Below are 26,850 nucleotides of genomic sequence, written 5' to 3' on the forward strand. Positions count from 1 at the left end.
AGTAACATGACACTAAAAATGTGGCGTTCTGAGGATGAAAATGCTTGGTGGCACAGAAACTGGCGATGTCTTCCACTTCCGGGCCTTTTTCTTGTGTCTGCTAGTTTTAGCGGAAATGTGAATTTTCTGTCCCTTCTTTACGGTGTTGCGGGGTGAAATGACTGTTCGTGGCTACACAGCGTCAGCGTGCAGTGCACAGTTTCCATCACGGTTTGCACAATAAGCTCTAATTCTCGTTGGATGAACTGGACCAGAACCAGAAGAAGCGCCACGACGTAGAGCGACTTCCAGAGATCAGGTGGAAGTTTCACCAAACCAACCGGTTTCACCAGGTTTCTCAGGAGCTACTTCATGTCCTGGTTTTAGTTTTACAGACGGGAGGAGACAGCCTCCTTTAACTGGAATGATTCAGACAGCTGACAGTGGCTACGAGCAAATCCTTCCACCCCTGCATTCCTAATATCATGTCTGCGTCCTTCTTCCTGCTCTGGCGCTCGATGGTGCCGACGCGTCCCATCACCATAGCAACAGACAAAACAATAACCATGTAAACAAAAGAAAATCATTTAAAATTAATATATATTTAAAATGTTAAACTAGTAGAATAAAAACATTACCACCGTGTGTGTGTGTGTGTGTGTGTGTGTGTGTGTGGTTTGGTTAGCTCTATGCTAGCTCAGCCTTTAGCATCAGGCTGAGTCTCAATCCCGCTGCTCCCCTCCTTTCTAGACCTCCTTCCCGAGCGGAGGCGACAAGACAGCAGCAGAGGGAGAAACTTAGCCTTCAGCTGCGACAGGACGCATCGCAAGCTGGCTTTTCCTCTCCTCTCCTCCTCTCCTTACGGTGGGGGGGGGGTCTTTGGCTTTGAGGAGGGGAGAGTAAAAGACTTTGAGACTTGTTCTCCAGCAGATAGTGGGTCTTTCTGTGAAGCTGTGGGACGGGAAGGGTTAGTGGGGGGAGGAGCCAGCGCTTTGACTGACAGGTGACTGAAGCAGCTGAACCAATGAGAGCAGGGTTAAAATAAAATAAAGCTAAAACTGGAAATAAAGGAGGAGGGATGGAGATGAGCTGAGTTCTAATGACAGAACCTCCCATAAAGCCACAAAATGACCCACTATCCACTTTGACCTGCTGTCACAAAGCAGTGTTTGCAGCTACGTGTGTGTGTGTGTGAGTGTGTGTGTGTGTGTGTGTGTGTGTGTGTTACAGTCACTGTGATCCAGTCAAAGCCTGTTATCAGTCCAATGTTGGAGAGAGGAGCTCAATAGTCTTTGTTTTCCTCCTCTTCTCCTTTCCCTCATGTCTAAACACAGGAGAGGAGAGGAAGAAGAGAAGGAGAGATGAGAGAGAGGAAGAGGAGAGAGAGGAAGAGGAGGAGGAAGAGGAGAAGTCCTAACAACTGGTCTCCCTCCAGCAGAGCCGTGCATAGACAGTTTAAAGGTTACAGTCTGTCTGTCTGTCTGTCTCTTTCTGGCTTCTACGGGTGGAGAGTCGCCATTTCCTGGTCATGTGACCTCTTGCTGCTGTCCCATTGGTTGAGTGGCCTAGTGGGTCTCTTTGAGGGCTTTGAGGAGAGGGGGGTTCTGGGTAATGATATGATCCTAGAGAGAGGACGACAACAACAACATCAACAAAAACAACTAAACAAAACAATAACAACAACAACAACAACAACCGGTCGGGTGCTAAGTGGGTGGAGCGTCCAGCAAGACAGTGTGGAGGTGTGGTGTCACCTGGCATAGAAGTAGAGATTCTAGAGCAGCAGGACAGAACTCAGCTTCCTGTTTCCTACAAAATAAAAGAGACCCATGTGGATGTAATCTCCATATCAGCTCTACAAACAGCTAATTAGAGAATGTCCAAGTGATTTATTTGGACTTTTAAAGACAGTAAACAGTAAAAACTCATGTTTATTCCATGTTTATTCCCATCAACTTCTGTTTGTTATTTATTTGTTTTCAGACCTGCAACTAATAAAAACAATGGAAGAAAAATTAAGTTGCCTTCCTCACACGATTTTCTGTCTTTCAGACAATAAAAACTTGTCAATCCTGTTAATGATTATTGTAAACAGTAGGGGTGGGAGGAAAACTAGTCACAAAAAATGTTTTATTTTATTTTACAATTTTTTAAATCAGTTTTTTTTTTTTTTTGGTCAAAAACCTTTTTTTTTTTTCATTTTTAATGTTTCTATGTTTAGATGCCAGATAGAGAAGAAGTTTTCGGCTTCTCTCCAGCAGGGGGCGAAATGTTTCTCTCCGACTGTCCAGTAACATGACGTTATATCCGTTTTGGAAAACACGTAAACAGAAGACGGAGAACGGATGACAACCTGCTAAAATGTGCAGAGATAAATCCTCCACCATCACAGTTTAAGTGAAAACTGTTGACATTTTGGATTTTTAGCTGTGAAGGGAAAAGCAGAGCTGAACATGTGGAAAGTTGTTTGTAAACTCTGTAATGCCCAATTGGCGTACGGCGGTAAGACAACTAATGTTACTGCCCACCTAGCAAGACGCCATCCTGAGGTAAATGCAGAGCTAGCAGCCAAACGTAGCACAGTAGCACAACAACAGACTCAAACCAGCACTTTTAAATGCAGTTCCAGCTTTTGAAACAGCAGCAGAAATTCATACATCTGCTTCGGATATATTACTGCTAAATAAATCAGAAAAACTGACACAGTTGACTAAAACTGGCTCCTGACACAGTCTGTAAACTTAGTTATGATGCAAGGTTTCCACGTCATCTGCTGTTTAAAAAAGCAAAGTAAAAATCTGTAATACTGAGGAATTGCAATTTCAATCAAATTGGTACCTGAAAAATAGTTAAAAATTTAACTGAGAAAAGCATATTGTCCCAGCCCGAGTGAACATCATCTGTTAGAAACTTTTATACCATGGTCTGAGTGAATGGTCTTGATTCTGATTGGTTGCAGGGTGTCCGTTAAAAGTGATAATGGACACCAGTTAAAAGAAGTTCCATCAAATAGCCGAATAATTCTAAATCATTGCGCCGGCTCAAACATCAGTTTGTAACCATGGCAACAGAAAAGTTAGCGACAAACAAACAAAACAGAAAGAATATCTGGAAGGAATATGTCAAACAGCGGCCCATGGTTACTAATGAATGTATCTGATCTGCCAGTTTTTAAGACATTTTATTTTTTCAGGTTAACTGTTGAACAATAACCAGAGTAGAAAAGGGAGAAAGGTAAAAACGCCTCCCGATCCCTCCCTGGAATATCTGGAAGGAATATGTCAAACAGCGGCCCATGGTTACTAATGAATGTATCTGATCTGCCAGTTTTTAAGACATTTTATTTTTTCAGGTTAACTGTTGAACAATAACCAGAGTAGAAAAGGGAGAAAGGTAAAAACGCCTCCCGATCCCTCCCTGTCTCACTACTGTATTGTGTTCATGTTCTACTGAGATCGTTAGTTGAAATCAGTCACTGCAGATGAACTATCCATCATATTGCTTCAACCATATTAAATAATATTTAATCAGTCAGTTTGTGATGAAGCTCCAGATCTCTCAAAGAGGGCCAGAGCGGTTCTGACGTCATCCTGTAGCGGTGCAGCGGACTGTCCGTATGTTCCTCTGCATTAATGCTCCAGTGGTTACGCCAATTTCACTGCAATCTTCAAGAATTAAAAAGGGCAGTGCTGTTCGCATTTATATTTTTCCACAGCCAAATTTTTCTTATGCTACTACTCTGGTAGAAACCAACCATTGCACGTCTTCCCTTCATTACCTTCATACTGTGAAGAAATGTGCATTTTCATAAAATCACGTTTTCATTGGAATCTGTTAAAAGGAGGGGGCGGCACTTCCGATCAACACACTTATCTTTCAGGCTCGATGACCTGCGCCGTGCACACACACTCACGTTCATACATACTTCCGCTAGACGACACCTACCCCAGCCCTCCGACTCTAATTTCCTTGAGGACAATCTCTGCCTAGCCCGGCCCAGATTGACCTCAAACTCATTCCACTATTCTGCTTTATTACAGCCTCCGGACAAGATAAAACTCAAATCATCAATAGACTCACCAGAGCACGGACATCTCTCGATCAGCTGAGATCCCGTCAACCAGACCCGGCGGCTGTTAGCTAGCTGCTAACGTTTACAGGATGCTCAAAATGGCTCCGCTCACCTCTCCATCCCACACAGGTTGTGTCGGTTGTTTGCGCCTGGCCGAAAAAATAGCTGAACTGGAGTCACGGATATCAAATCTACATTGGATCTGAGAAGCTGAGATCCTGATGGACACCACTGTCATCCACGATCCAAAACCAGATTCCCTAAAACAGGTTCGACGTGCTCAGCGTTGGCCCCCCCCCCCAGCTTTGCGCTCGAGTGCTGCAGTAAGGCTTGCAGGTCCGTGCCGTCGTTTACCCCGGCTCCGAAACAAACCTCCACCCGCCGTGCTGCCCGCCCCGCTACATCACCGCCATCATCTCAGGTCAAGCCTCCGTCACACTCCTCTCCAACAACTCTGATAATTGGAGACTCAGTTGTGAGAAATGTAAGGTTGTGCTCCATAGTTAGAATCGTGGCGATAGATACTCCAGGGGTCGTAGTCAGATGCACTCCAGGTTCCAGAGCAGGCCACATTGAATCTTACTTAAAACTGCTGGCTGAGGATAAATGTAAATACAGCAAGATTATTATTCATGTTGGGGTAAATGACACCCGGTTACACCAATCAGAGATCACCAAAGTAAATGTTGCCTCAGTGTGTGACTTTGCTAAAACCATGTCAGACTCCGTAGTTTTCTCCGGACCCCTGCCAGACCTGACCAGCGATGACATGTTTAGCCGTTTGTCATCCTTTAACCTCTGGCTGTCCAGGTGGTGCCCAGAACAAAATGTGGGCTTTATAGATAACTGGAAAAGCTTCTGGGGAAAACCTGGTCTTATTAGGAGAGACGGGATTCATCCCACAGTGGATGGAGCAGCTCTCGTTTCTAGGAACATGGATCATTTTATTAGTCAGTTAAACCCATGACTGTTCAGGACTGAGACCAGGAAGCAGAGTTGTAGTCTCACATGCTTTTCTGTAATCTCACCCCTGTCGCCCCCCCTCCCCAAAACCCATAACATAAAAATAGTTACAATACCTTTGAACACCTGACTCTTAGTCTATCCCACCCAAGATGGAAATGAGAGAAGCCACTTTTCCTAGTAGTAGTCTACCGTCCACCTGGATCTTCCTCACAGTCCCTAACTGACTTCTCAGACCTCTTATCAGACTTAGTGCTGAATACTGATAAAGTTATTGTTCTGGGGGATTTTAACATTCATCTTGATGATGAACATGACAGTTTAACCATTGCCTTTAACTCTATATTAAGTTCAATTGGATTTTCCCAAAATGTCCACAGACCGACTCATTCTCATCGTCACACTCTGGATCTTCTTCTGACATGTGGCATCAAAAGTGATCAACTAACAGTTTTTCCTCATAACCCTGTTCTGTCTGATCATTTTTAATAACTTTTGAGTTTACTTTACTTGACTACACAAGGGCTGAGAAGAAAATTCATTCAAGTCGATGTTTGTCAGATAGTGTTGTTAACAAATTTAAGAAGTCTATTTCAGCAGTATTTCCTCCAACACCATGTGTTAACCTGACAGGAAACACCCATCCGAGCTTTACTCCAACACAGGTCCATGAATGTGTTGCTAGAATGACGGCTTTAATGCGTATAACACTAGATAATGTTGCTCCTCTAAAGAAGAAGAGAACCAGTCAGAAGAAGCGGGCCCGGTGGTTTAATTCCCAGCTTCAAGCTTTAAAACAGACATCATGGCGTTTGGAAAGAAAATGGCGTTCATCTGGCTTAGAAGAGTGTCGCATAGTCTGGAAAGAAAGTTTAATAGTGTATAAAAAGCCTTGCGTGTGGCTAGAACAGCTTATTATTCATCATTGATAGAGGAGAAGAAGAACAACCCCAGGTTTCTCTTCAGCACTGGAACCAGACTGACTAAGAGCCATAGTGCCGTTGAGCCATCTATTCCTTTCAACCTCAGCTGTGACGACTTTATGAGTTTCCTTGTCAACAAAATAGTTTCTATCAGGAAGGAAATCAGTAATAACCTGAACACTACTAGTGCTATTTCATCTGCAGCAGCCTTAGAGACGTCTTTAGAAGCTGATTGTCATTTGGACCGTTTCTTGCCTGTACAGCTCTCCGAGTTAACCAACATAATAGCTTCATCTAAACCTTCAACCTGTGTTTTAGACCCCATCCCAACCAGATTATTCAAGGAAATATGTTTCCTAATCAATACATCTGTACTGGACCTGATCAATTCATCTCTATTAATAGGATATGTACCTCAATATGTTAAGACAGCTGTAATTAAACCGTTGCTTAAAAAACCAACTCTGGATCCAGGAGTTTTAGCTAATCATAGACCAATATCTAATCTCCCCTTCTGGTCTAAAGTTCTCAGTTTCAACCCAACTATGTTCCTATCTGAGCAGAAACAATCTGAAGAGTTCCAGTCAGGATTTAGAGCTCATCATAGCACAGAGACAGCACTGGTGAAAGTCACTAATGATCTTCTCATGGCCTCAGACAAAGGACTTCTGTCTGGACTCATTCTTTTAGATCTCAGTTCTGCATTCGACACTATTGATCACAATATTCTGCTACAGAGGCTGGAACATGTTAGACTGGTTCCAGTCATATTTATCTGATAGATTTCAGTTTGTAAATGTAAATGATGAGTCTTCCTCACACACCAGGGTAAGTCATGGAGTTCCTCAGGGTTCTGTACTTGGACCAATACTTTTCACATTATACACGCTTTCCTTAGGAAATATCATCAGGCAGCATGGTATAAAGTTTCATTGCTATGCGGATGACACTCAGATCTATCTCTCCACGAAGCCAGATGGGAAAGTAGATTTGCACCCAAAAAATCGGAATCGAATCGGGACAAAAGCATATTGTTACACCCCTATAACTAATGGCAACAACAAAACTGTCCGTCTTCTGCGTCCAACATAAATGAACCTTTAAATAACCATTAATGTCTTCGAGTGAAGATGAAAGAACGATCCCTAAAACGTACTACAATGAGATGCTGAGAGCGACGCTAGAAAAACTAGGATCTACCTACATTTTTACAGAAAAGAGTAAGGTGCACCAGTGTAACAAGTGCAACCAGTGCAAAAAGTTAGTGTGGAGAACGGAGAGAGGCAGCAAATACACCTGAAAAGTCATTAAAAAACAGCCTGATCAGTGGTTTATAAAACATCTCAGTCAACATGTGACGTTATTGAAGCTCCTGTCTCTGCTCTGCTCGGAAAACTCCAAGTCTATGTTGGATCATGTGGAGGGAACACATGCAGGGAAGCCCTGGACACACTGACGCATGCAAACACACACATGCACATACGTGTCATACAACACACACAGACACCATCCAGAGGTGGTGCATGACTGGGAGGTTATCAAAGAGGCCCAAAGGAGTGTCGAGGTGAGAGGGGAAACCAGCCGGGGTCAAAGACAGAGAGGGACAACGTCTCCACACCTGGCTCTGGAGTGTGTGTGTGCTTGTGTCTGCAGGAGAGTGTGTTCTGTGTGTTTGTGTTAAACTACTTTGGTTTTCAGCTTTATGTTAGTTTGTTCATTTCAGCACATTCTTTATGTGAGGTCAGCACTACGGGTGTAAGTGTGTGTGTGTGTGTGTGTGTGTGTGTGTACTCACACTGCGTGCTCGGGTCGGTATCTGTGGTCAGTTTGACGTAGTTGCTAGGAAACAGACCCTCCCTCCCGTTGAGCTCTCCTTTCCACCAATCGCAGTCGTCCTTGCTGAGCACCGTGATCACCTGACCCTTCTGGAAGGCCAGCTCGTCGTCGTTCTGCGCCACGTAGTCGTACATGCCGATCACCTGGCACAGAGCTTCGCCCCAGGAGACAGAGCAGACGGACACGGCGTCAGAGCCAACAGAAGAGGACACCAGAGCACAGAGACAAGCAGATGCAGACACAGTTTCTGAGGGAACGTTGCTGGAAGGTTGGTCCTGGAGGACTGACCACAGATCTTCTGCAATGCAGCTCCTCAAATCCTTTGTGTGAAGCCAAACACACACTGTGATGGTGAGGACATCAGGGCTCTGTGGAGCCAGGCTGCATGTTTGTGGTCGTCGTGAGCAGGCAGACTATATTTGCATGTATTTCTCAGCGTTGCATTAATTTTCACCAAATCTTCTACTGCAGAAGCGCAGCATCAAACCTGCATGGAGCGTCCACCATGCTGCACTGCTGCTTTGTTCTCTTTCTGCTACAGACAAACCCTGACTCATCAGTCCAGATGGAGCTCCTGCTGCATCCTGGTTCCTCTGTTTTCAGGCATGAAGACCACGCCAGTCCAGACCCGTCCCAACAGTAGATGCTGGATCCGACTGCTTTCTGCCAGTTCTGAGGTGACGGCACTGCTGGACATCTCCCAATTTCCAAACATATAGCCCTTTTCCATCAGTATCAGCTCGTCTCAACTTAAACTTAAACAAGCTTCCTGTACTTTCTATCAGCTGGTTTGTTGACCAAAATATGAATAAAATAATTCATCTCAATATTTAATTTCACGTTCATGGTTGGAAATCTTTCATTTTTCCTGTTCTCACTGTTTAACTGATGTTTATCAGCGTGAGCGTCAGTGTACCTGTGCTGGCAGGGGCCAGCTTTGGAGGGGTGGGCTCTGTGGGGGTGGTTTTACTGGTGCTGGGACTCAGCAGTTTCACATAGTTCGCTGGAAACCAACCAATCTGGCGCTTCTTCCCTCGAGCCTGGATCAATCAGAGCACATCAAACCGTCAGATGATGTTTATTAAAACTGTTGTTTAAACATGTTTTCACCATGAACGAGTCTTTTACGGGTTTATGTGGAAAAGTTTTTCTCAAAATCAATAAAAATTGTCTATAGATCTTCATTTTTTAAGAGAACAGCATGATGCGTCCTCATATAGTTGTTGTCTGTGTACCTGGAGCTCACCCTCCCACCAGCCCCCTGGGTTCTTCTTCCTGATGAGGATGAGCTGCCCTGGAGCGAGCGTCAGCTGCTCGGCTCCTGTTGCGCTGTAGGGGGCGATCACCTGAGCGATCTCTGCAACAGGAACAGACATGAAGAAGACGTCCTCGGTTTATGTGATTTCAGGGTTTCAGGCAGGATTTGATGAAACGACGCGTCACTTTGTCGCTGCTTTCTTCATCACTGAAGACAAGCAGTCACGCCATTTTGTGAATTTCTAATTATATCAGAAATCGGCGTGCAGCAGTGAGATCACGCCACACACACACACGCGCGCGCATGCACGCACGCACGCAGGCAGGCAGGCAGCCATGGAATATACACATATGTCCACATCTCCATGCATCAGACGGACATTAACACCCCCCATTTAAATGCAAACAATCTAAACACTTTCAGACATTCGTGTGAATTAAACGCTGGGATTTGGTGACTCAGCAGAAAACTGATCCTTCGGGCATTTTCATGAATTCACATTGTTTAAAAAAACGACAAAAACACGATTTCAGGCTGCAGAACAAGACAAACATAAAGACTCGCCTGGTTTCTTCCCGAGACTCCCCGTCTTTCCTGCTGGTCCCAGCGACTACAAGCAGAAAAACACCGTCAGATAGTTCCTCTCACCCCGGAAAGCCCTGCCGAGCAGAAACCAGCTCTCACCTCCGACGCCGAGTCGCGTGGTTTGACGTAGTTGGACGGAAAGACTCCGGTCTTTCCTGCCACCGTGCCTGTCCACCAATCCCCTTCCTTCCTGGTCACCATGACGACGTCTCCTTGCTGGAAACTCAGGTCGCCCTGCTCGCTGCTCTCGTAGGTGTACATGGCAATATATTCTGTCGGACGCAGCCGTCAGGTTTACAGACACGTTTAAGGAACAGCTGCCGTGTTCTGCACATGATGGTCTGCCTTACCTTCTCCAGACTCCGAGGGTTTTGTTGGGGAAGGGGACGGACGTTTTCCGTTGGGCGGGCTTTCCGACATTCCAGATTCACTAAAAAACAAGACAACAAATAAATCACAAATAAAAGTCCGACTCACACTGCATGAACACAGAGAAAGTCATGTCATCTTTAGGCAGCGACTGGAAAATGACCAAAGGTCACATGCTGCCAGCAGTTCTCAAACTGGGGGTCAGGACCCTTACGGGGGTCCTGAGATCATTTCAGGGGGTCACCAGATAATACAGCGTCCAGTTTCCATCCAAATCGAAGCATTAATGCTCGGGCTGTGACGATATGTTTTGAGCTACGTTTGACATCTTTTCCATTTTCCTCCAGAGTTCAATGTTTTACGGTGTGACTTCTCTCTTTCCAGGCAAACGTGTCAAATCCTGCGGCAGGTGTCTAAAACATTTCATGGCAATATTGTAAGTAGTTTTTAGCTCATAAGACATTAAAAGGCAAGTTTGTCGTCAGAGATGGCTGAAGTGACGTGCAGACCTGAGACGGCTGCTCGTATCCAATCAGCATCTTATCTTAGCTAAAGATAAGATTAGATGAGATAAACTTTATTTATACAGCGCTTTTCATAGACACAAAGTCACAAAGTGCTTCACAACAATAAAAACATAGAAAAACTGCAATGTGTGGAAAAAATAAATAACCTATTCTCAACCTAAAGCCTCAGCAGAAACACCTGCAGCTGCTGTTGTTTATCTGAAGCCAACCGGTGTGTTCCTGTCTGAACTACGGCTGAACTCCAGGAAACTGGAGGCGCCGTCACACAGACGGGGAAAACCTACCCAGTGTTTTTGCTGCGCGGGACAGCTCCAGCAGGGGCCGCCATGTTGGCTGAGATGAGCTTGACGTAACTTTTGGGGAACCAGCCTCTTTGTCCGGTCTGAAGTTCCCCCAACCACCACATGTCCTGCTGCTCCAGGACTGTTATTATCTGCATCACAACAACCAATCAGCGACAGCAGAGGAAAAACAGCAGATTCAGGCTGAAAACGTCGGGAACGGTTCCACCTCTACCTCGTTCTTGTTGAAGTTCAGGTGGTTGTCCTTCTTGGCTCTCCAGGGATACAGAGCCTGGGCCTGGAGACCTTCCACCTTCTCCCCCTGAGAAGCAGAGTTACAGTCACCATCACTGCTTCACCGCTGCTCGGAAGATTGTTCCCGTCTTACTACCTGTCCCAGTACAGGAGACGGAGAGGAGCCCGTCGTCATGGTGGCGGGTGTGAAGGCGGAGCGCTGCCGGAGCTGCGCAGAGGGAACGCTAAGAGATGGGTTCTGATTGGCTGAAGAGGTGGGCCAGGCGTCCCATCCCTCGCTGTCTGATTGGGTGCTTGTGTTCGACGGCCAACTGGAAAACAGCAGACTTTCAGAAGGAGAACGGTCCGATGAAGAGTTGTGCAGAAGTCAGACTTACGTAGTGCTGAAGTCAGCCCAGTTACTGTTGGCGGATGAGGTGGAGGAGGCGGCGTGTCCGGGAGCTGGAGGGGGCGTGGTCAACGGCTGCTGGGCTGAGGTGGGTGTGGCCGATGCCGTGGAACGCAGGCTGATTGGTGCTTCGCTGTCGGGGATCCGTTCAGCGTAATTGGCTGGAAACCAACCGGTTCGGCCCCGGAGCTCGCCCCCCAGCCAGCCGGGCTCGCCCGTCTGGGACTCATCCACCTTATAACAGGAAAGGGTTAACGTGAAGAAGCAGCACGGATCAACTGGGCGACAGGCAGTCTGTGGCGCTTTCATCGCCACGTAGTCGCTGTGAAACCTGCACGTAGTCGCTGTGAAACCTGCACGTAGTCGCTGTGAAACCTGCACGTAGTCGCTGTGAAACCTGCACGTAGTCGCTGTGAAACCTGCACGTAGTCGCTGTGAAACCTGCATGACGTTGCTGTGAAACCTGCATGACGTTGCTGTGAAACCTGCACGTAGTCGCTGTGAAACCTGCACGTAGTCGCTGTGAAACCTGCACGTAGTCGCTGTGAAACCTGCACGTAGTCGCTGTGAAACCTGCACGTAGTCGCTGTGAAACCTGCACGTAGTCGCTGTGAAACCTGCATGTAGTTGCTGTGAAACCTGCACGTAGTCGCTGTGAAACCTGCACGTAGTCGCTGTGAAACCTGCATGACGTTGCTGTGAAACCTGCACGTAGTCGCTGTGAAACCTGCATGTAGTCGCTGTGAAACCTGCACGTAGTCGCTGTGAAACCTGCACGTAGTCGCTGTGAAACCTGCACGTAGTCGCTGTGAAACCTGCATGTAGTTGCTGTGAAATCTGCACGTAGTCGCTGTGAAACCTGCATGTAGTTGCTGTGAAACCTGCACGTAGTCGCTGTGAAACCTGCACGTAGTCGCTGTGAAACCTGCACGTAGTCGCTGTGAAACCTGCACGTAGTCGCTGTGAAACCTGCACGTAGTCGCTGTGAAACCTGCATGACGTTGCTGTGAAACCTGCACGTAGTCGCTGTGAAACCTGCATGTAGTCGCTGTGAAACCTGCACGTAGTCGCTGTGAAACCTGCACGTAGTCGCTGTGAAACCTGCACGTAGTCGCTGTGAAACCTGCATGTAGTTGCTGTGAAATCTGCACGTAGTCGCTGTGAAACCTGCATGACGTTGCTGTGAAACCTGCACGTAGTCGCTGTGAAACCTGCATGACGTTGCTGTGAAACCTGCACGACGTTGCTGTGAAACCTGCACGTAGTCGCTGTGAAACCTGCACGTAGTCGCTGTGAAACCTGCATGACGTTGCTGTGAAACCTGCATGTAGTTGCTGTGAAACCTGCATGTAGTCGCTGTGAAACCTGCATGACGTTGCTGTGAAACCTGCACGTAGTCGCTGTGAAACCTGCATGACGTTGCTGTGAAACCTGCACGTAGTCGCTGTGAAACCTGCACGTAGTCGCTGTGAAACCTGCACGTAGTCGCTGTGAAACCTGCACGTAGTCGCTGTGAAACCTGCATGTAGTCGGTGTGAAACCTGCATGACGTTGCTGTGAAACCTGCATGTAGTCGCTGTGAAACCTGCACGTAGTCGCTGTGAAACCTGCATGTAGTCGCTGTGAAACCTGCACGTAGTCGCTGTGAAACCTGCACGTAGTCGCTGTGAAACCTGCACGTAGTCGGTGTGAAACCTGCATGACGTTGCTGTGAAACCTGCATGACGTTGCTGTGAAACCTGCATGTAGTCGCTGTGAAACCTGCATGACGTTGCTGTGAAACCTGCACGTAGTCGCTGTGAAACCTGCATGTAGTCGCTGTGAAACCTGCACGTAGTCGCTGTGAAACCTGCACGTAGTCGCTGTGAAACCTGCACGTAGTCGCTGTGAAACCTGCACGTAGTCGCTGTGAAACCTGCACGTAGTCGCTGTGAAACCTGCACGTAGTCGCTGTGAAACCTGCATGACGTTGCTGTGAAACCTGCATGACGTTGCTGTGAAACCTGCACGTAGTCGCTGTGAAACCTGCATGACGTTGCTGTGAAACCTGCACGTAGTCGCTGTGAAACCTGCACGTAGTCGCTGTGAAACCTGCACGTAGTCGCTGTGAAACCAGCATGACGTTGCTGTGAAACCTGCACGTAGTCGCTGTGAAACCTGCACGTAGTCGCTGTGAAACCTGCATGTAGTCGCTGTGAAACCTGCATGTAGTCGCTGTGAAACCTGCACGTAGTCGCTGTGAAACCTGCACGTAGTCGCTGTGAAACCTGCACGTAGTCGCTGTGAAACCTGCATGACGTTGCTGTGAAACCTGCATGACGTTGCTGTGAAACCTGCACGTAGTCGCTGTGAAACCTGCATGACGTTGCTGTGAAACCTGCACGTAGTCGCTGTGAAACCTGCACGTAGTCGCTGTGAAACCTGCACGTAGTCGCTGTGAAACCTGCACGTAGTCGCTGTGAAACCTGCACGTAGTCGCTGTGAAACCTGCATGACGTTGCTGTGAAACCTGCACGTAGTCGCTGTGAAACCTGCATGACGTTGCTGTGAAACCTGCACGTAGTCGCTGTGAAACCTGCACGTAGTCGCTGTGAAACCTGCACGTAGTCGCTGTGAAACCTGCACGTAGTCGCTGTGAAACCTGCATGACGTTGCTGTGAAACCTGCACGTAGTCGCTGTGAAACCTGCATGACGTTGCTGTGAAACCTGCACGTAGTCGCTGTGAAACCTGCATGACGTTGCTGTGAAACCTGCATGTAGTTGCTGTGAAACCTGCATGTAGTTGCTGTGAAACCTGCATGTAGTCGCTGTGAAACCTGCATGTAGTCGCTGTGAAACCTGCACGTAGTCGCTGTGAAACCTGCATGACGTTGCTGTGAAACCTGCATGTAGTTGCTGTGAAACCTGCATGTAGTTGCTGTGAAACCTGCACGTAGTCGCTGTGAAACCTGCATGTAGTCGCTGTGAAACCTGCACGTAGTCGCTGTGAAACCTGCATGACGTTGCTGTGAAACCTGCACGTAGTCGCTGTGAAACCTGCATGACGTTGCTGTGAAACCTGCATGTAGTTGCTGTGAAACCTGCATGTAGTTGCTGTGAAACCTGCATGTAGTCGCTGTGAAACCTGCATGTAGTCGCTGTGAAACCTGCACGTAGTCGCTGTGAAACCTGCATGACGTTGCTGTGAAACCTGCATGACGTTGCTGTGAAACCTGCATGTAGTTGCTGTGAAACCTGCATGTAGTCGCTGTGAAACCTGCATGACGTTGCTGTGAAACCTGCATGTAGTTGCTGTGAAACCTGCATGTAGTTGCTGTGAAACCTGCATGTAGTCGCTGTGAAACCTGCATGACGTTGCTGTGAAACCTGCATGTAGTCGCTGTGAAACCTGCATGACGTTGCTGTGAAACCTGCATGACGTTGCTGTGAAACCTGCATGACGTTGCTGTGAAACCTGCACGTAGTCGCTGTGAAACCTGCACGTAGTCGCTGTGAAACCTGCATGTAGTCGCTGTGAAACCTGCATGACGTTGCTGTGAAACCTGCACGTAGTCGCTGTGAAACCTGCATGACGTTGCTGTGAAACCTGCATGTAGTCGCTGTGAAACCTGCATGACGTTGCTGTGAAACCTGCATGACGTTGCTGTGAAACCTGCACGTAGTCGCTGTGAAACCTGCACGTAGTCGCTGTGAAACCTGCATGTAGTCGCTGTGAAACCTGCATGTAGTCGCTGTGAAACCTGCATGTAGTCGCTGTGAAACCTGCATGACGTTGCTGTGAAACCTGCATGACGTTGCTGTGAAACCTGCATGTAGTCGCTGTGAAACCTGCACGTAGTCGCTGTGAAACCTGCACGTAGTCGCTGTGAAACCTGCACGTAGTCGCTGTGAAACCTGCATGTAGTTGCTGTGAAACCTGCACGTAGTCGCTGTGAAACCTGCACGTAGTCGCTGTGAAACCTGCATGACGTTGCTGTGAAACCTGCACGTAGTCGCTGTGAAACCTGCATGTAGTCGCTGTGAAACCTGCACGTAGTCGCTGTGAAACCTGCACGTAGTCGCTGTGAAACCTGCACGTAGTCGCTGTGAAACCTGCATGTAGTTGCTGTGAAACCTGCATGACGTTGCTGTGAAACCTGCACGTAGTCGCTGTGAAACCTGCATGTAGTTGCTGTGAAACCTGCACGTAGTCGCTGTGAAACCTGCACGTAGTCGCTGTGAAACCTGCACGTAGTCGCTGTGAAACCTGCATGACGTTGCTGTGAAACCTGCACGTAGTCGCTGTGAAACCTGCATGTAGTCGCTGTGAAACCTGCACGTAGTCGCTGTGAAACCTGCACGTAGTCGCTGTGAAACCTGCACGTAGTCGCTGTGAAACCTGCATGTAGTTGCTGTGAAATCTGCACGTAGTCGCTGTGAAACCTGCATGACGTTGCTGTGAAACCTGCACGTAGTCGCTGTGAAACCTGCATGACGTTGCTGTGAAACCTGCACGTAGTCGCTGTGAAACCTGCATGACGTTGCTGTGAAACCTGCACGACGTTGCTGTGAAACCTGCACGTAGTCGCTGTGAAACCTGCACGTAGTCGCTGTGAAACCTGCACGTAGTCGCTGTGAAACCTGCACGTAGTCGCTGTGAAACCTGCACGTAGTCGCTGTGAAACCTGCATGTAGTTGCTGTGAAATCTGCACGTAGTCGCTGTGAAACCTGCATGACGTTGCTGTGAAACCTGCACGTAGTCGCTGTGAAACCTGCATGACGTTGCTGTGAAACCTGCACGTAGTCGCTGTGAAACCTGCACGTAGTCGCTGTGAAACCTGCATGACGTTGCTGTGAAACCTGCATGTAGTTGCTGTGAAACCTGCATGTAGTCGCTGTGAAACCTGCATGACGTTGCTGTGAAACCTGCACGTAGTCGCTGTGAAACCTGCATGACGTTGCTGTGAAACCTGCACGTAGTCGCTGTGAAACCTGCACGTAGTCGCTGTGAAACCTGCACGTAGTCGCTGTGAAACCTGCATGACGTTGCTGTGAAACCTGCATGTAGTTGCTGTGAAACCTGCACGTAGTCGGTGTGAAACCTGCACGTAGTCGCTGTGAAACCTGCACGTAGTCGCTGTGAAACCTGCACGTAGTCGGTGTGAAACCTGCATGTAGTTGCTGTGAAACCTGCACGTAGTCGCTGTGAAACCTGCACGTAGTCGGTGTGAAACCTGCATGTAGTTGCTGTGAAACCTGCACGTAGTCGCTGTGAAACCTGCACGTAGTCGCTGTGAAACCAGCATGACGTTGCTGTGAAACCTGCACGTAGTCGCTGTGAAACCTGCATGTAGTCGCTGTGAAACCTGCACGTAGTCGCTGTGAAACCTGCACGTAGTCGCTGTGAAACCTGCACGTAGTCGCTGTGAAACCTGCACGTAGTCGCTGTGAAACCTGCACGTAGTCGCTGTGAAACCTGCACGTAGTCGCTGTGAAACCTGCACGTAGTCGCTGTGAAACCTGCACGTAGTCGCTGTGAAACCTGCACGTAGTCGCTGTGAAACCTGCACGTAGTCGCTGTGAAACCTGCACGTAGTCGCTGTGAAACCTGCACGTAGTCGGTGTGAAACCTGCATGTAGTCGCTGTGAAACCTGCACGTAGTCGCTGTGAAACCTGCATGTAGTCGCTGTGAAACCTGCACGTAGTCGCTGTGAAACCTGCACGTAGTCGCTGTGAAACCTGCATGTAGTCGCTGTGAAACCTGCATGACGTTGCTGTGAAACCTGCACGACGTTGCTGTGAAACCTGCACGTAGTCGCTGTGAAACCTGCATGACGTTGCTGTGAAACCTGCACGTAGTCGCTGTGAAACCTGCACGTAGTCGCTGTGAAACCTGCACGTAGTCGCTGTGAAACCTGCACGTAGTCGCTGTGAAACCTGCACGTAGTCGCTGTGAAACCTGCATGTAGTCGCTGTGAAACCTGCATGTAGTCGCTGTGAAACCTGCACGTAGTCGCTGTGAAACCTGCATGACGTTGCTGTGAAACCTGCATGACGTTGCTGTGAAACCTGCACGTAGTCGCTGTGAAACCTGCACGTAGTCGCTGTGAAACCTGCACGTAGTCGCTGTGAAACCTGCACGTAGTCGCTGTGAAACCTGCATGACGTTGCTGTGAAACCTGCACGTAGTCGCTGTGAAACCTGCATGACGTTGCTGTGAAACCTGCACGTAGTCGCTGTGAAACCTGCATGACGTTGCTGTGAAACCTGCATGACGTTGCTGTGAAACCTGCATGTAGTCGCTGTGAAACCTGCACGTAGTCGCTGTGAAACCTGCACGTAGTCGCTGTGAAACCTGCACGTAGTCGCTGTGAAACCTGCATGACGTTGCTGTGAAACCTGCACGTAGTCGCTGTGAAACCTGCACGTAGTCGCTGTGAAACCTGCACGTAGTCGCTGTGAAACCTGCACGTAGTCGCTGTGAAACCTGCACGTAGTCGCTGTGAAACCTGCACGTAGTCGCTGTGAAACCTGCATGACGTTGCTGTGAAACCTGCACGTAGTCGCTGTGAAACCTGCATGACGTTGCTGTGAAACCTGCACGTAGTCGCTGTGAAACCTGCATGTAGTCGCTGTGAAACCTGCACGTAGTCGCTGTGAAACCTGCATGACGTTGCTGTGAAACCTGCATGTAGTTGCTGTGAAACCTGCATGACGTTGCTGTGAAACCTGCATGTAGTCGCTGTGAAACCTGCATGACGTTGCTGTGAAACCTGCATGTAGTCGCTGTGAAACCTGCATGACGTTGCTGTGAAACCTGCATGACGTTGCTGTGAAACCTGCATGTAGTCGCTGTGAAACCTGCATGACGTTGCTGTGAAACCTGCACGTAGTCGCTGTGAAACCTGCATGACGTTGCTGTGAAACCTGCATGTAGTCGCTGTGAAACCTGCATGACGTTGCTGTGAAACCTGCATGACGTTGCTGTGAAACCTGCACGTAGTCGCTGTGAAACCTGCACGTAGTCGCTGTGAAACCTGCATGTAGTCGCTGTGAAACCTGCATGTAGTCGCTGTGAAACCTGCATGACGTTGCTGTGAAACCTGCACGTAGTCGCTGTGAAACCTGCATGACGTTGCTGTGAAACCTGCATGTAGTCGCTGTGAAACCTGCACGTAGTCGCTGTGAAACCTGCATGACGTTGCTGTGAAACGTGCATGACGTTGCTGTGAAACCTGCACGTAGTCGCTGTGAAACCTGCATGACGTTGCTGTGAAACCTGCATGTAGTTGCTGTGAAACCTGCACGTAGTCGCTGTGAAACCTGCACGTAGTCGCTGTGAAACCTGCATGACGTTGCTGTGAAACCTGCACGTAGTCGCTGTGAAACCTGCATGACGTTGCTGTGAAACCTGCATGTAGTTGCTGTGAAACCTGCATGTAGTCGCTGTGAAACCTGCATGACGTTGCTGTGAAACCTGCATGACGTTGCTGTGAAACCTGCATGTAGTTGCTGTGAAACCTGCACGTAGTCGCTGTGAAACCTGCATGACGTTGCTGTGAAACCTGCATGTAGTTGCTGTGAAACCTGCACGTAGTCGCTGTGAAACCTGCACGTAGTCGCTGTGAAACCTGCATGACGTTGCTGTGAAACCTGCACGTAGTCGCTGTGAAACCTGCATGACGTTGCTGTGAAACCTGCATGTAGTTGCTGTGAAACCTGCACGTAGTCGCTGTGAAACCTGCACGTAGTCGCTGTGAAACCTGCACGTAGTCGCTGTGAAACCTGCATGACGTTGCTGTGAAACCTGCACGTAGTCGCTGTGAAACCTGCATGACGTTGCTGTGAAACCTGCATGACGTTGCTGTGAAACCTGCACGTAGTCGCTGTGAAACCTGCACGTAGTCGCTGTGAAACCTGCATGTAGTTGCTGTGAAACCTGCACGTAGTCGCTGTGAAACCTGCATGACGTTGCTGTGAAACCTGCACGTAGTCGCTGTGAAACCTGCACGTAGTCGCTGTGAAACCTGCACGTAGTCGCTGTGAAACCTGCACGTAGTCGCTGTGAAACCTGCATGACGTTGCTGTGAAACCTGCATGTAGTCGCTGTGAAACCTGCACGTAGTCGCTGTGAAACCTGCATGTAGTTGCTGTGAAACCTGCACGTAGTCGCTGTGAAACCTGCACGTAGTCGCTGTGAAACCTGCATGTAGTTGCTGTGAACACGTTACAGTCGCTGCACAGTTAAACTTGCCAGCGACGTTGCTGGGGAATGACTATGGAGTAACGTCTCGTGATTATCAGAACGGATAAACGACCAGATGGGAATCTTAATTTATGCAGCTGTTAATAACAACAATACTTTGTTTCTCACACAACAGTTAAAGCTGAGAAAGCCTTTGTTTATGTCTGATTTCTGGCTGCAAAGCGTTTCACACCAGCTTTTCTCAGTTGCTATGGCAATGTGCAAACATCTCGAGTCACCCCTGATGGACCTGAAGCAACACGCCTCCACTGCAGTCAGAATTATGTTTGCCATTCTGGAAGCCTTTTTGAGCTACGACCTGCAAGATGAAACACGTTGGTGTTTGCGACACATCAGGGGAAACGCAGGGCTCAGTGTCTTCACCGCGGACACACCCAGACCCAGACCCAGCCTGCTCTTCCTCCTGAGCTGCAGACGCCCCATAGGCTGTTGGAGCAGCCGTATGACCAAAGTATAACTACGACTTGCAGGCGTTTCCATTGTTTAGAGGAAATAAGCCGTTAATTTGGTAAAACCTCATCCTGAGTTTCTCACTGTGTCTGTCGACACAACGCTGGATTCACAGGCAGTGTGAACTGGCGTAAAAACGTCCATCTGACAGGCAGAGGCAAGCAGACAAAATGAAAACAAAGACAGGAAACGAAGGAAGAATTTTATATCTACTGGGAACTTTTTAGCTTTCACCTTTTGAGACGTTTTGTTTTGCCAGACAGATTCGCTCTGTCAAGGCAGACAGGTCATGTATACGGCTGCCTTTGATAATCTGAATATTTTTATTGTTATTTTTATTGTAATCATCATCAGTCTTGATATGGCCGTGCTGGACGTGGTTTTGATGTTTCTAATGGTGTAATATCATTTCCTCTGTGCACGTGGGCGGGTTGTGACTGGACTTCTATGTCTCGTTTCTCTCTCTGCTGCTCTACGTATGAAAACTGCCAGATAGATAAAAACTGATTAAAGAAGTGAATTACCTGCAGAACTAACAGTTTGTAAAGAAATGAGGGGTGGCTCGATACGTTTGCAGAGTTGTGATGAAGAGAAAGAAAAAGAAGCGATTGCAACAGGGTAAACTGGTCTGACTGGGAGGAAAAAGCCAAAGACATTCATCCACCAGCAATGAATGAACGTGAAGATGACATGACATGAACCAATGGCAGCTTTGGCTTGTGATTGGTGGAGGGACAACACTGCACTGGGCGGGGCCAGCAACTTACCCATTCCCCCTTCACCTTCAGTTTGCACGGCAGAAGAGAAGAGAAACAGTTCAGAGAAACAGCCATTCACTCACAAGAAGAGCCGACCCACACACGACCGCTGGTCTGCATGCGTAGCAGCCATGTTTAATCCACATGACATACCATGATGATGTCTCCAGGGGTGATACTGATCTCATCGTGGCTGCGAGCATCAAACGGGTATAAAGCCCTGTAGTAGACCACCTTCACTGGCAGCTGCTGCTGGTCGAAGCTGCCGACCGGCGCCTTCTGGTCGAACAGGCCGAGACCCTGAGTCTTCTCCACTGTACAGACATGCAGACACAACGATGAGGATTTAAGCTCCGTTAAAGCAGAAGCCTCCAGTTCCAGCAGCAGGAGGCAGGAAGGATTCTGCCATTGGTTGAGTTTCATTCCAGATAAAGTCACAGCTAATAACACACCTGCTGAGGTCCAGGGGTCAGACGACTGGCTGAAAAGCTTGCTGAGTTTATCTTGCATGTCTTTCTTCCCTCTGCCTTCATCCTCCTTTTCTTCTATTGTTCTGGCCGCCTTCCTGCCCTCCTCCTCCTCCTCCTCTATCCCCCTCTTCTTCCTCTCCTCCTCTTCCTGAGTCACTCTGTTGAGCCAGGCGTGCGGTGCGGAGGTGGAGGCGGGGCTCGGAGCTTTCGTCCCAGAACTTCCGGCTTCATCCCTCCAGGCGGAAGCCTCCTCTGACGACAGCCTGCAGGTAAACCGGTTTATTTTCATTTTATATTTTCTGAGGATATTAATAAAACTTTTTCTGCTCCTCAGATCGTGCCGGCGGTTTTGTTCTTACCCGCTCTCCTGCAGCTCGGCCGACTGTCTCTCGCTCGGCGTGTGCATGTGAGCGTGTGTGTGTGTCTGTGTGTGTGCGTCTCCCTCCAGCTCCTTCTGCTTTTGCCTCTGCTGCCGGCTGTGGATTTCCCGCAGCTCCTGCAAAGCATCGTGGGATACAGGAAGGGACAGCGATGAGGAGGAGGTGGGGTCAGAGGACTGGTTGCTACGGGTTACCATTGACAAACAACAACACCAGCAGTAGCAGCAAGATTGCATTAGTCAGGTGATTTAGGCAAGCTCCGCCCCCTTATACTGCGTCATTTAGCTAACTGGCTGGTAACCATGGTAACCATTCCTTTTTCTGGGAATTCTTCAGTAATTTGAACAAATTTCTTGTTTATTATTCAGGATGTGTTCAGGTTCATGACGCCATCAGGCATCATATCATTAATAAACAGAAAATTAAAAGGAAAGTAGTCGATAAAAGTGTTTCATCTTCTTAAGGAGCCAAAAATCCAACTGCATTTATCTCGTCATCCCCATAGCAACTGATTTCAGAAAGTTTCATCAAGTGGAAAGAAACAAAACGAAAGGCGGTTTGTCGTTGAGATGCTTTAATTCCCACTTAAACACTCTTCAGAATGATCTCATCAACATTCATGGTGCTCTGCAGCACAACCTGTCTGCTCTGCTGATGTTACGCTCTGTAAAAACCGGGGAAATTCAGCCCCAACTGTTTAAAGAGGAAGAGGTTTGGTGTAGGTTTTGTGGAATGGAACCATCCAATCATTTCAACCGACCCGTTCTAAACAACTGGATGGAGCTGTCAATCAAACTTACCTTCCATTTGTCCCTCCCCCTCGACCCTTCTGCACGTGCTTCTTTTCATGCACAATTGCACTCAGAGGCTCAGAGCTCTTCTAAAGGCGGCAAAGTGAGAGTCAGAGCTTGGCTAGCTATGTTAGCGAGCATACTTCCTTCACATAGAAACAAACACTGCCAGTTTTGGGGGCGTGGCTTCAGGAGGAAGTCTGAAATTAGGGGTTTGGACTTTCAACATGTAGCTTGCAGGAAGCAGTTTCCAGGATCTCCTACCTTGCATTTAAACGGCTTACGGAGACGTTCAGAAGGTCAAACACCTGATTTCTAGCTTGATGGACGTCCCAGTTAAAGAAGCAGCTACTTATGCGAGAAAGAATCAAAGTGACTTCTGCTCCGTCGCGTCTTAAGAGTTTCAGAGCGGTGTGGATGTCCTTCCTATGTTTCCTTTTCTCAGGTTATATGAAGTAAAACTTGGTTTTAGTCAAACTGCGGTCCTGGAAGGCCACAATCCTGCAGGTTTTCCACGTATCCCTGCTCCAACACACCTGACTCAAACCTATCAGTCATCGTGCAGAATGTCATTGGCTGTGGATCCATTTAATGGAATCCAAGTGTGTTGGAGCAGGGATACATGGAACACCTGCAGGACAGCGGCCCTACAGGACTTTGGGTGTCCCTGGCTTAAGTCTAATGGCTGCAGCAAATACACAGAAAGTCCTGCGTAAATAAAGGAAGCAGCGTGTTGCTACTGGACCAGAAACAACTCTACGCATAGATCATGGCGGTGGGCGGAGCTTGCACAAGGCCCTCACTGTGTTGGCAGGATTGGTTAGAAGGAGCAAACAATTGTTAAAAAGGAGGTGGGGGGGAGGGTTGGAGGTCAGGGGATGCAGTTCTGTGTAGTCATGACAACCAGCTGTGCCATTAGAAAACACACGGTTACTATAACAACACAAGGCAGCCGTCGTGTTTCAGCCAAACAACCGTAACGTGAGGAAACCTTGAAAAGCAAACCAGTCAGAGGACAAACCACAATCGCGGAGCGACAGACAACTCCAACACCCTGCAACTGGAAGTGCAGGAGACACAAGACGAGACACAAACACACGTTCATCCACATAACGGCCGGTTTATCAGCATGTTAGCCAGTTACTGGCTTCATGTCTGGCTGAAACATCACTGGGTAGCAAACAGGCTGTCGGATCACAGCACAGCGTAGTGATCTAATAAAACCTGCTAACCTGGTCTACAGAGTTAGCTATGGAAGCAGCCAGCTGGATAAACAGAGAGCTAACGGGGGGGGGGGGGGGGTTTATAAATAACAAGAGCCGTCAGGAAAGAGGAGAAAGGGGCTTGACGGGAACGCTGGTCTGCTGCGTGGACCTTTATCATGTAGCCTAGCCGAGCCAGACACACTCTGACGGCTGAGACACACTCCTGCAGCTGTCCCTGCTCCTGCTGCTGAAACACACACACACACACACACACACACACGCACGCAAAGTTAATGTTTTAGTCCTTATTTACACTGTGACCAGTGACGGTGTAAGGCAGACATACATGTCAACAGATTTAAAGAGATGCTAAACAGACTCAGAGCACTTCTGCTGACACGACAGAAGCTCGAGTCGTTTCATCAATAATTACATCATTTAGTTATTTTAAAACTGGTTTCTAACTTTTGTAAAAGCAGCTTGGCTGCCAAACTGAATGAAATGAGAACATCATGTCTGGAGCTTGAAGGCTCTGGCGACACTGATTGCTGCTGTGATGCAGTCAGTGTTGTAAAAACAGGCTGTCAGAGTGCAAGAAGCCTCAGCAGATTCTCCAAAATCTGGAAAATAAATAGCTTTGCATGACTATCAGGAGCTTTATTCCTCTTTAATTTACACACATCACTGTTATTAGTCCTGCACTACAGATATAAACTGGTCTAAATGCAGTCATGTGATAAAGAAAGTAAACTCAATATGTAAAATATTAAATACATGACATACTGTTCCTAACAATTTGCTTCCAAGCAGCTGGAGAACATCCAGTAAAGACCTGAGAAATGCAGCTGGATCTGAGGTTGACCCAACGACCAAAGTCACATCAGAAACCATCTTCCTGGAACATTCGCTGACAAAAAGCCGGTCTCGGGGAAGGGAAGTGGGGGGAAATGGGCTCTGACGATATGCTTTCGTCCCAATTTGATTTTTTGGGTGCCGATTCTATTTAAATTGTGATTTTCACAATTCTCCCATATTGCTGATTTTTGTAGATTAAAAATAAAATAAAAAATGTCTAAAACTTTTTTTTGCTCTTCATTTTTATTAATTTTAATGAAGAAAAACCAAAACAGCAGAGAGACCATCAGTCTGCTGCTATGATGCCCAAAAAGACAAGTAAAAAGATCAATAAAAACAATGAAAATGACAAACATTTTATAGTGGATTCATTTTATTTATTTGAAAAAAATCGATTTTGAAATTGTGAAGAAAAAAAAATCCTGATTTTTTGATTCGACACCCCCCCAGCTGAGATATACCAAGAAACACCAGAACTGAATGAGAGTCAGTGGTAACTAGTCTGACGGAGGCTTTAAGTCCTGACCTCAACGTTACGGAAGCTGTCTGGGGTCATCCTGAGGACAGAACGAAAGGTAGAAACATCCAAAGAGCTTAAACAATGTTTCTGACTACGTAAATAATGAGAAAGTTTCTGTCAGAGGGTTCAGAAACTCCCACAGATCTCTTCGTGCTGCTTCAGTCTCGTCTTTACTGTACTTTACATGAAGCCTGGAAGTCCAGACAGAGTTAACTTTCTTTTGCACATGACTGCAGATACCTCCACCTCAAGGTTAAACAAGCGTGCCTCTTCATCAGACGCCAACATCTCTGACACGTAAAATGACCAACAACAGGACAGAGCCAGTACTTCAGGGTGTGTGTGTGTGTGTGTGTGTGTGTGGTTTCTACTGGCTGCAACACATTAATCTGCATGATGAGGGCAGCATGAGTTCCCCTGAAACACAACAAGCTGCATGTCTGTCAGTGGTGTTAAGAGGATAAAACCCTCCTAAATGACTGCAGGTTAGTAGTTCGATCGGAGAAACATCAGTGTTGTACAATCAGAGTGCAGGGCCGATCAGATGCTCCAGGTTTGCCATCAACAGCAGAATGCTGGTCATTTAGTCTGATATCTTTCATGAGGAGGCAGTACCACCCCAGTCCAGCAGTGGCAGTGTGCTCTACCTGTCTCCCTGTCTCTTCCTCCTCAAGCTGGCGTCGCAGGGCTTCTATCCTGGCACAGTGGTTGGCATAGAACTCACACAGAGACTGGCATGGGTGCAAAAGGCCAGTGTAGGAGATAAATAAGAGGAGTAGAGAATATAGAAGGAGGGGTTTATTATGTGGATTAAACAAAGAATAAGACAGGGAGAGACATGAACGTGAGAAACAAAATACAGAAAATGAGAGCGAGGAGCAGAAAACAGGCAGTAGCATCAAGTAGCATCACAGATGAAAACAGAGGAAAGAATAGGCCCGGCCAGAAAAGATGTCAGGAACAGGAAGTAGTGCAGAGGAGGGTGGAGGGAAGGATAGTCAGATATCGTTCACATCTCAGTCGTCTGTGCCTCTGATTCACTGTGAATTACACCGGTCAGACAATGCTACGGTTATCCGCTGCCTGCACTGACGCTGTCTGATGCTGTCTGATGCTGTCTGCACTGACGCTGTCTGATGCTGTCTGCACTGACGCTGTCTGATGCTGTCTGATGCTGTCTGCACTGACGCTGTCTGATGCTGTCTGCACTGACGCTGTCTGATGCTGTCTGCACTGATGCTGTCTGATGCTGTCTGCACTGATGCTGTCTGACGCTGTCTGCACTGATGCTGTCTGCACTGATGCTGTCTGCACTGACGCTGTCTGATGCTGTCTGACGCTGTCTGATGCTGTCTGCACTGACGCTGTCTGATGCTGTCTGATGCTGTCTGACGCTGTCTGATGCTGTCTGATGCTGTCTGATGCTGTCTGCACTGACGCTGTCTGATGCTGTCTGATGCTGTCTGACGCTGTCTGCACTGATGCTGTCTGATGCTGTCTGCACTGACGCTGTCTGATGCTGTCTGATGCTGTCTGATGCTGTCTGCACTGACGCTGTCTGATGCTGTCTGATGCTGTCTGCACTGACGCTGTCTGATGCTGTCTGATGCTGTCTGCACTGACGCTGTCTGATGCTGTCTGATGCTGTCTGATGCTGTCTGCACTGACGCTGTCTGATGCTGTCTGATGCTGTCTGCACTGACGCTGTCTGATGCTGTCTGACGCTGTCTGATGCTG

General features: G+C 47.9%; 1 protein-coding gene across 1 annotated transcript in view; it reads right to left on the reverse strand.

Moving 5' to 3' along the window:
• The window catches only part of itsn1 (intersectin 1 (SH3 domain protein)), a 119,664-nt gene that overhangs the window by 36,451 nt on the left and 56,363 nt on the right, over nucleotides 1–26,850 (reverse strand). The window contains exons 18-31 of the mRNA XM_079249009.1: nucleotides 25,761–25,844; nucleotides 21,722–21,858; nucleotides 21,345–21,625; nucleotides 21,046–21,206; nucleotides 11,426–11,670; nucleotides 11,185–11,359; nucleotides 11,029–11,115; nucleotides 10,797–10,945; nucleotides 9,967–10,046; nucleotides 9,716–9,888; nucleotides 9,596–9,641; nucleotides 9,009–9,130; nucleotides 8,690–8,813; nucleotides 7,733–7,927 (exon numbers count right to left, since the gene is read on the reverse strand). Of these exons, the coding sequence (XP_079105135.1) occupies nucleotides 7,733–7,927; nucleotides 8,690–8,813; nucleotides 9,009–9,130; nucleotides 9,596–9,641; nucleotides 9,716–9,888; nucleotides 9,967–10,046; nucleotides 10,797–10,945; nucleotides 11,029–11,115; nucleotides 11,185–11,359; nucleotides 11,426–11,670; nucleotides 21,046–21,206; nucleotides 21,345–21,625; nucleotides 21,722–21,858; nucleotides 25,761–25,844 (2,059 nt within the window). The remainder of the gene's footprint in view (nucleotides 1–7,732; nucleotides 7,928–8,689; nucleotides 8,814–9,008; nucleotides 9,131–9,595; nucleotides 9,642–9,715; nucleotides 9,889–9,966; nucleotides 10,047–10,796; nucleotides 10,946–11,028; nucleotides 11,116–11,184; nucleotides 11,360–11,425; nucleotides 11,671–21,045; nucleotides 21,207–21,344; nucleotides 21,626–21,721; nucleotides 21,859–25,760; nucleotides 25,845–26,850) is intronic.

Source organism: Telmatherina bonti, assembly GCF_933228915.1.
Source record: "Telmatherina bonti genome assembly, chromosome: 11".
Classification (NCBI taxonomy): Eukaryota; Metazoa; Chordata; class Actinopteri; order Atheriniformes; family Telmatherinidae; genus Telmatherina; species Telmatherina bonti.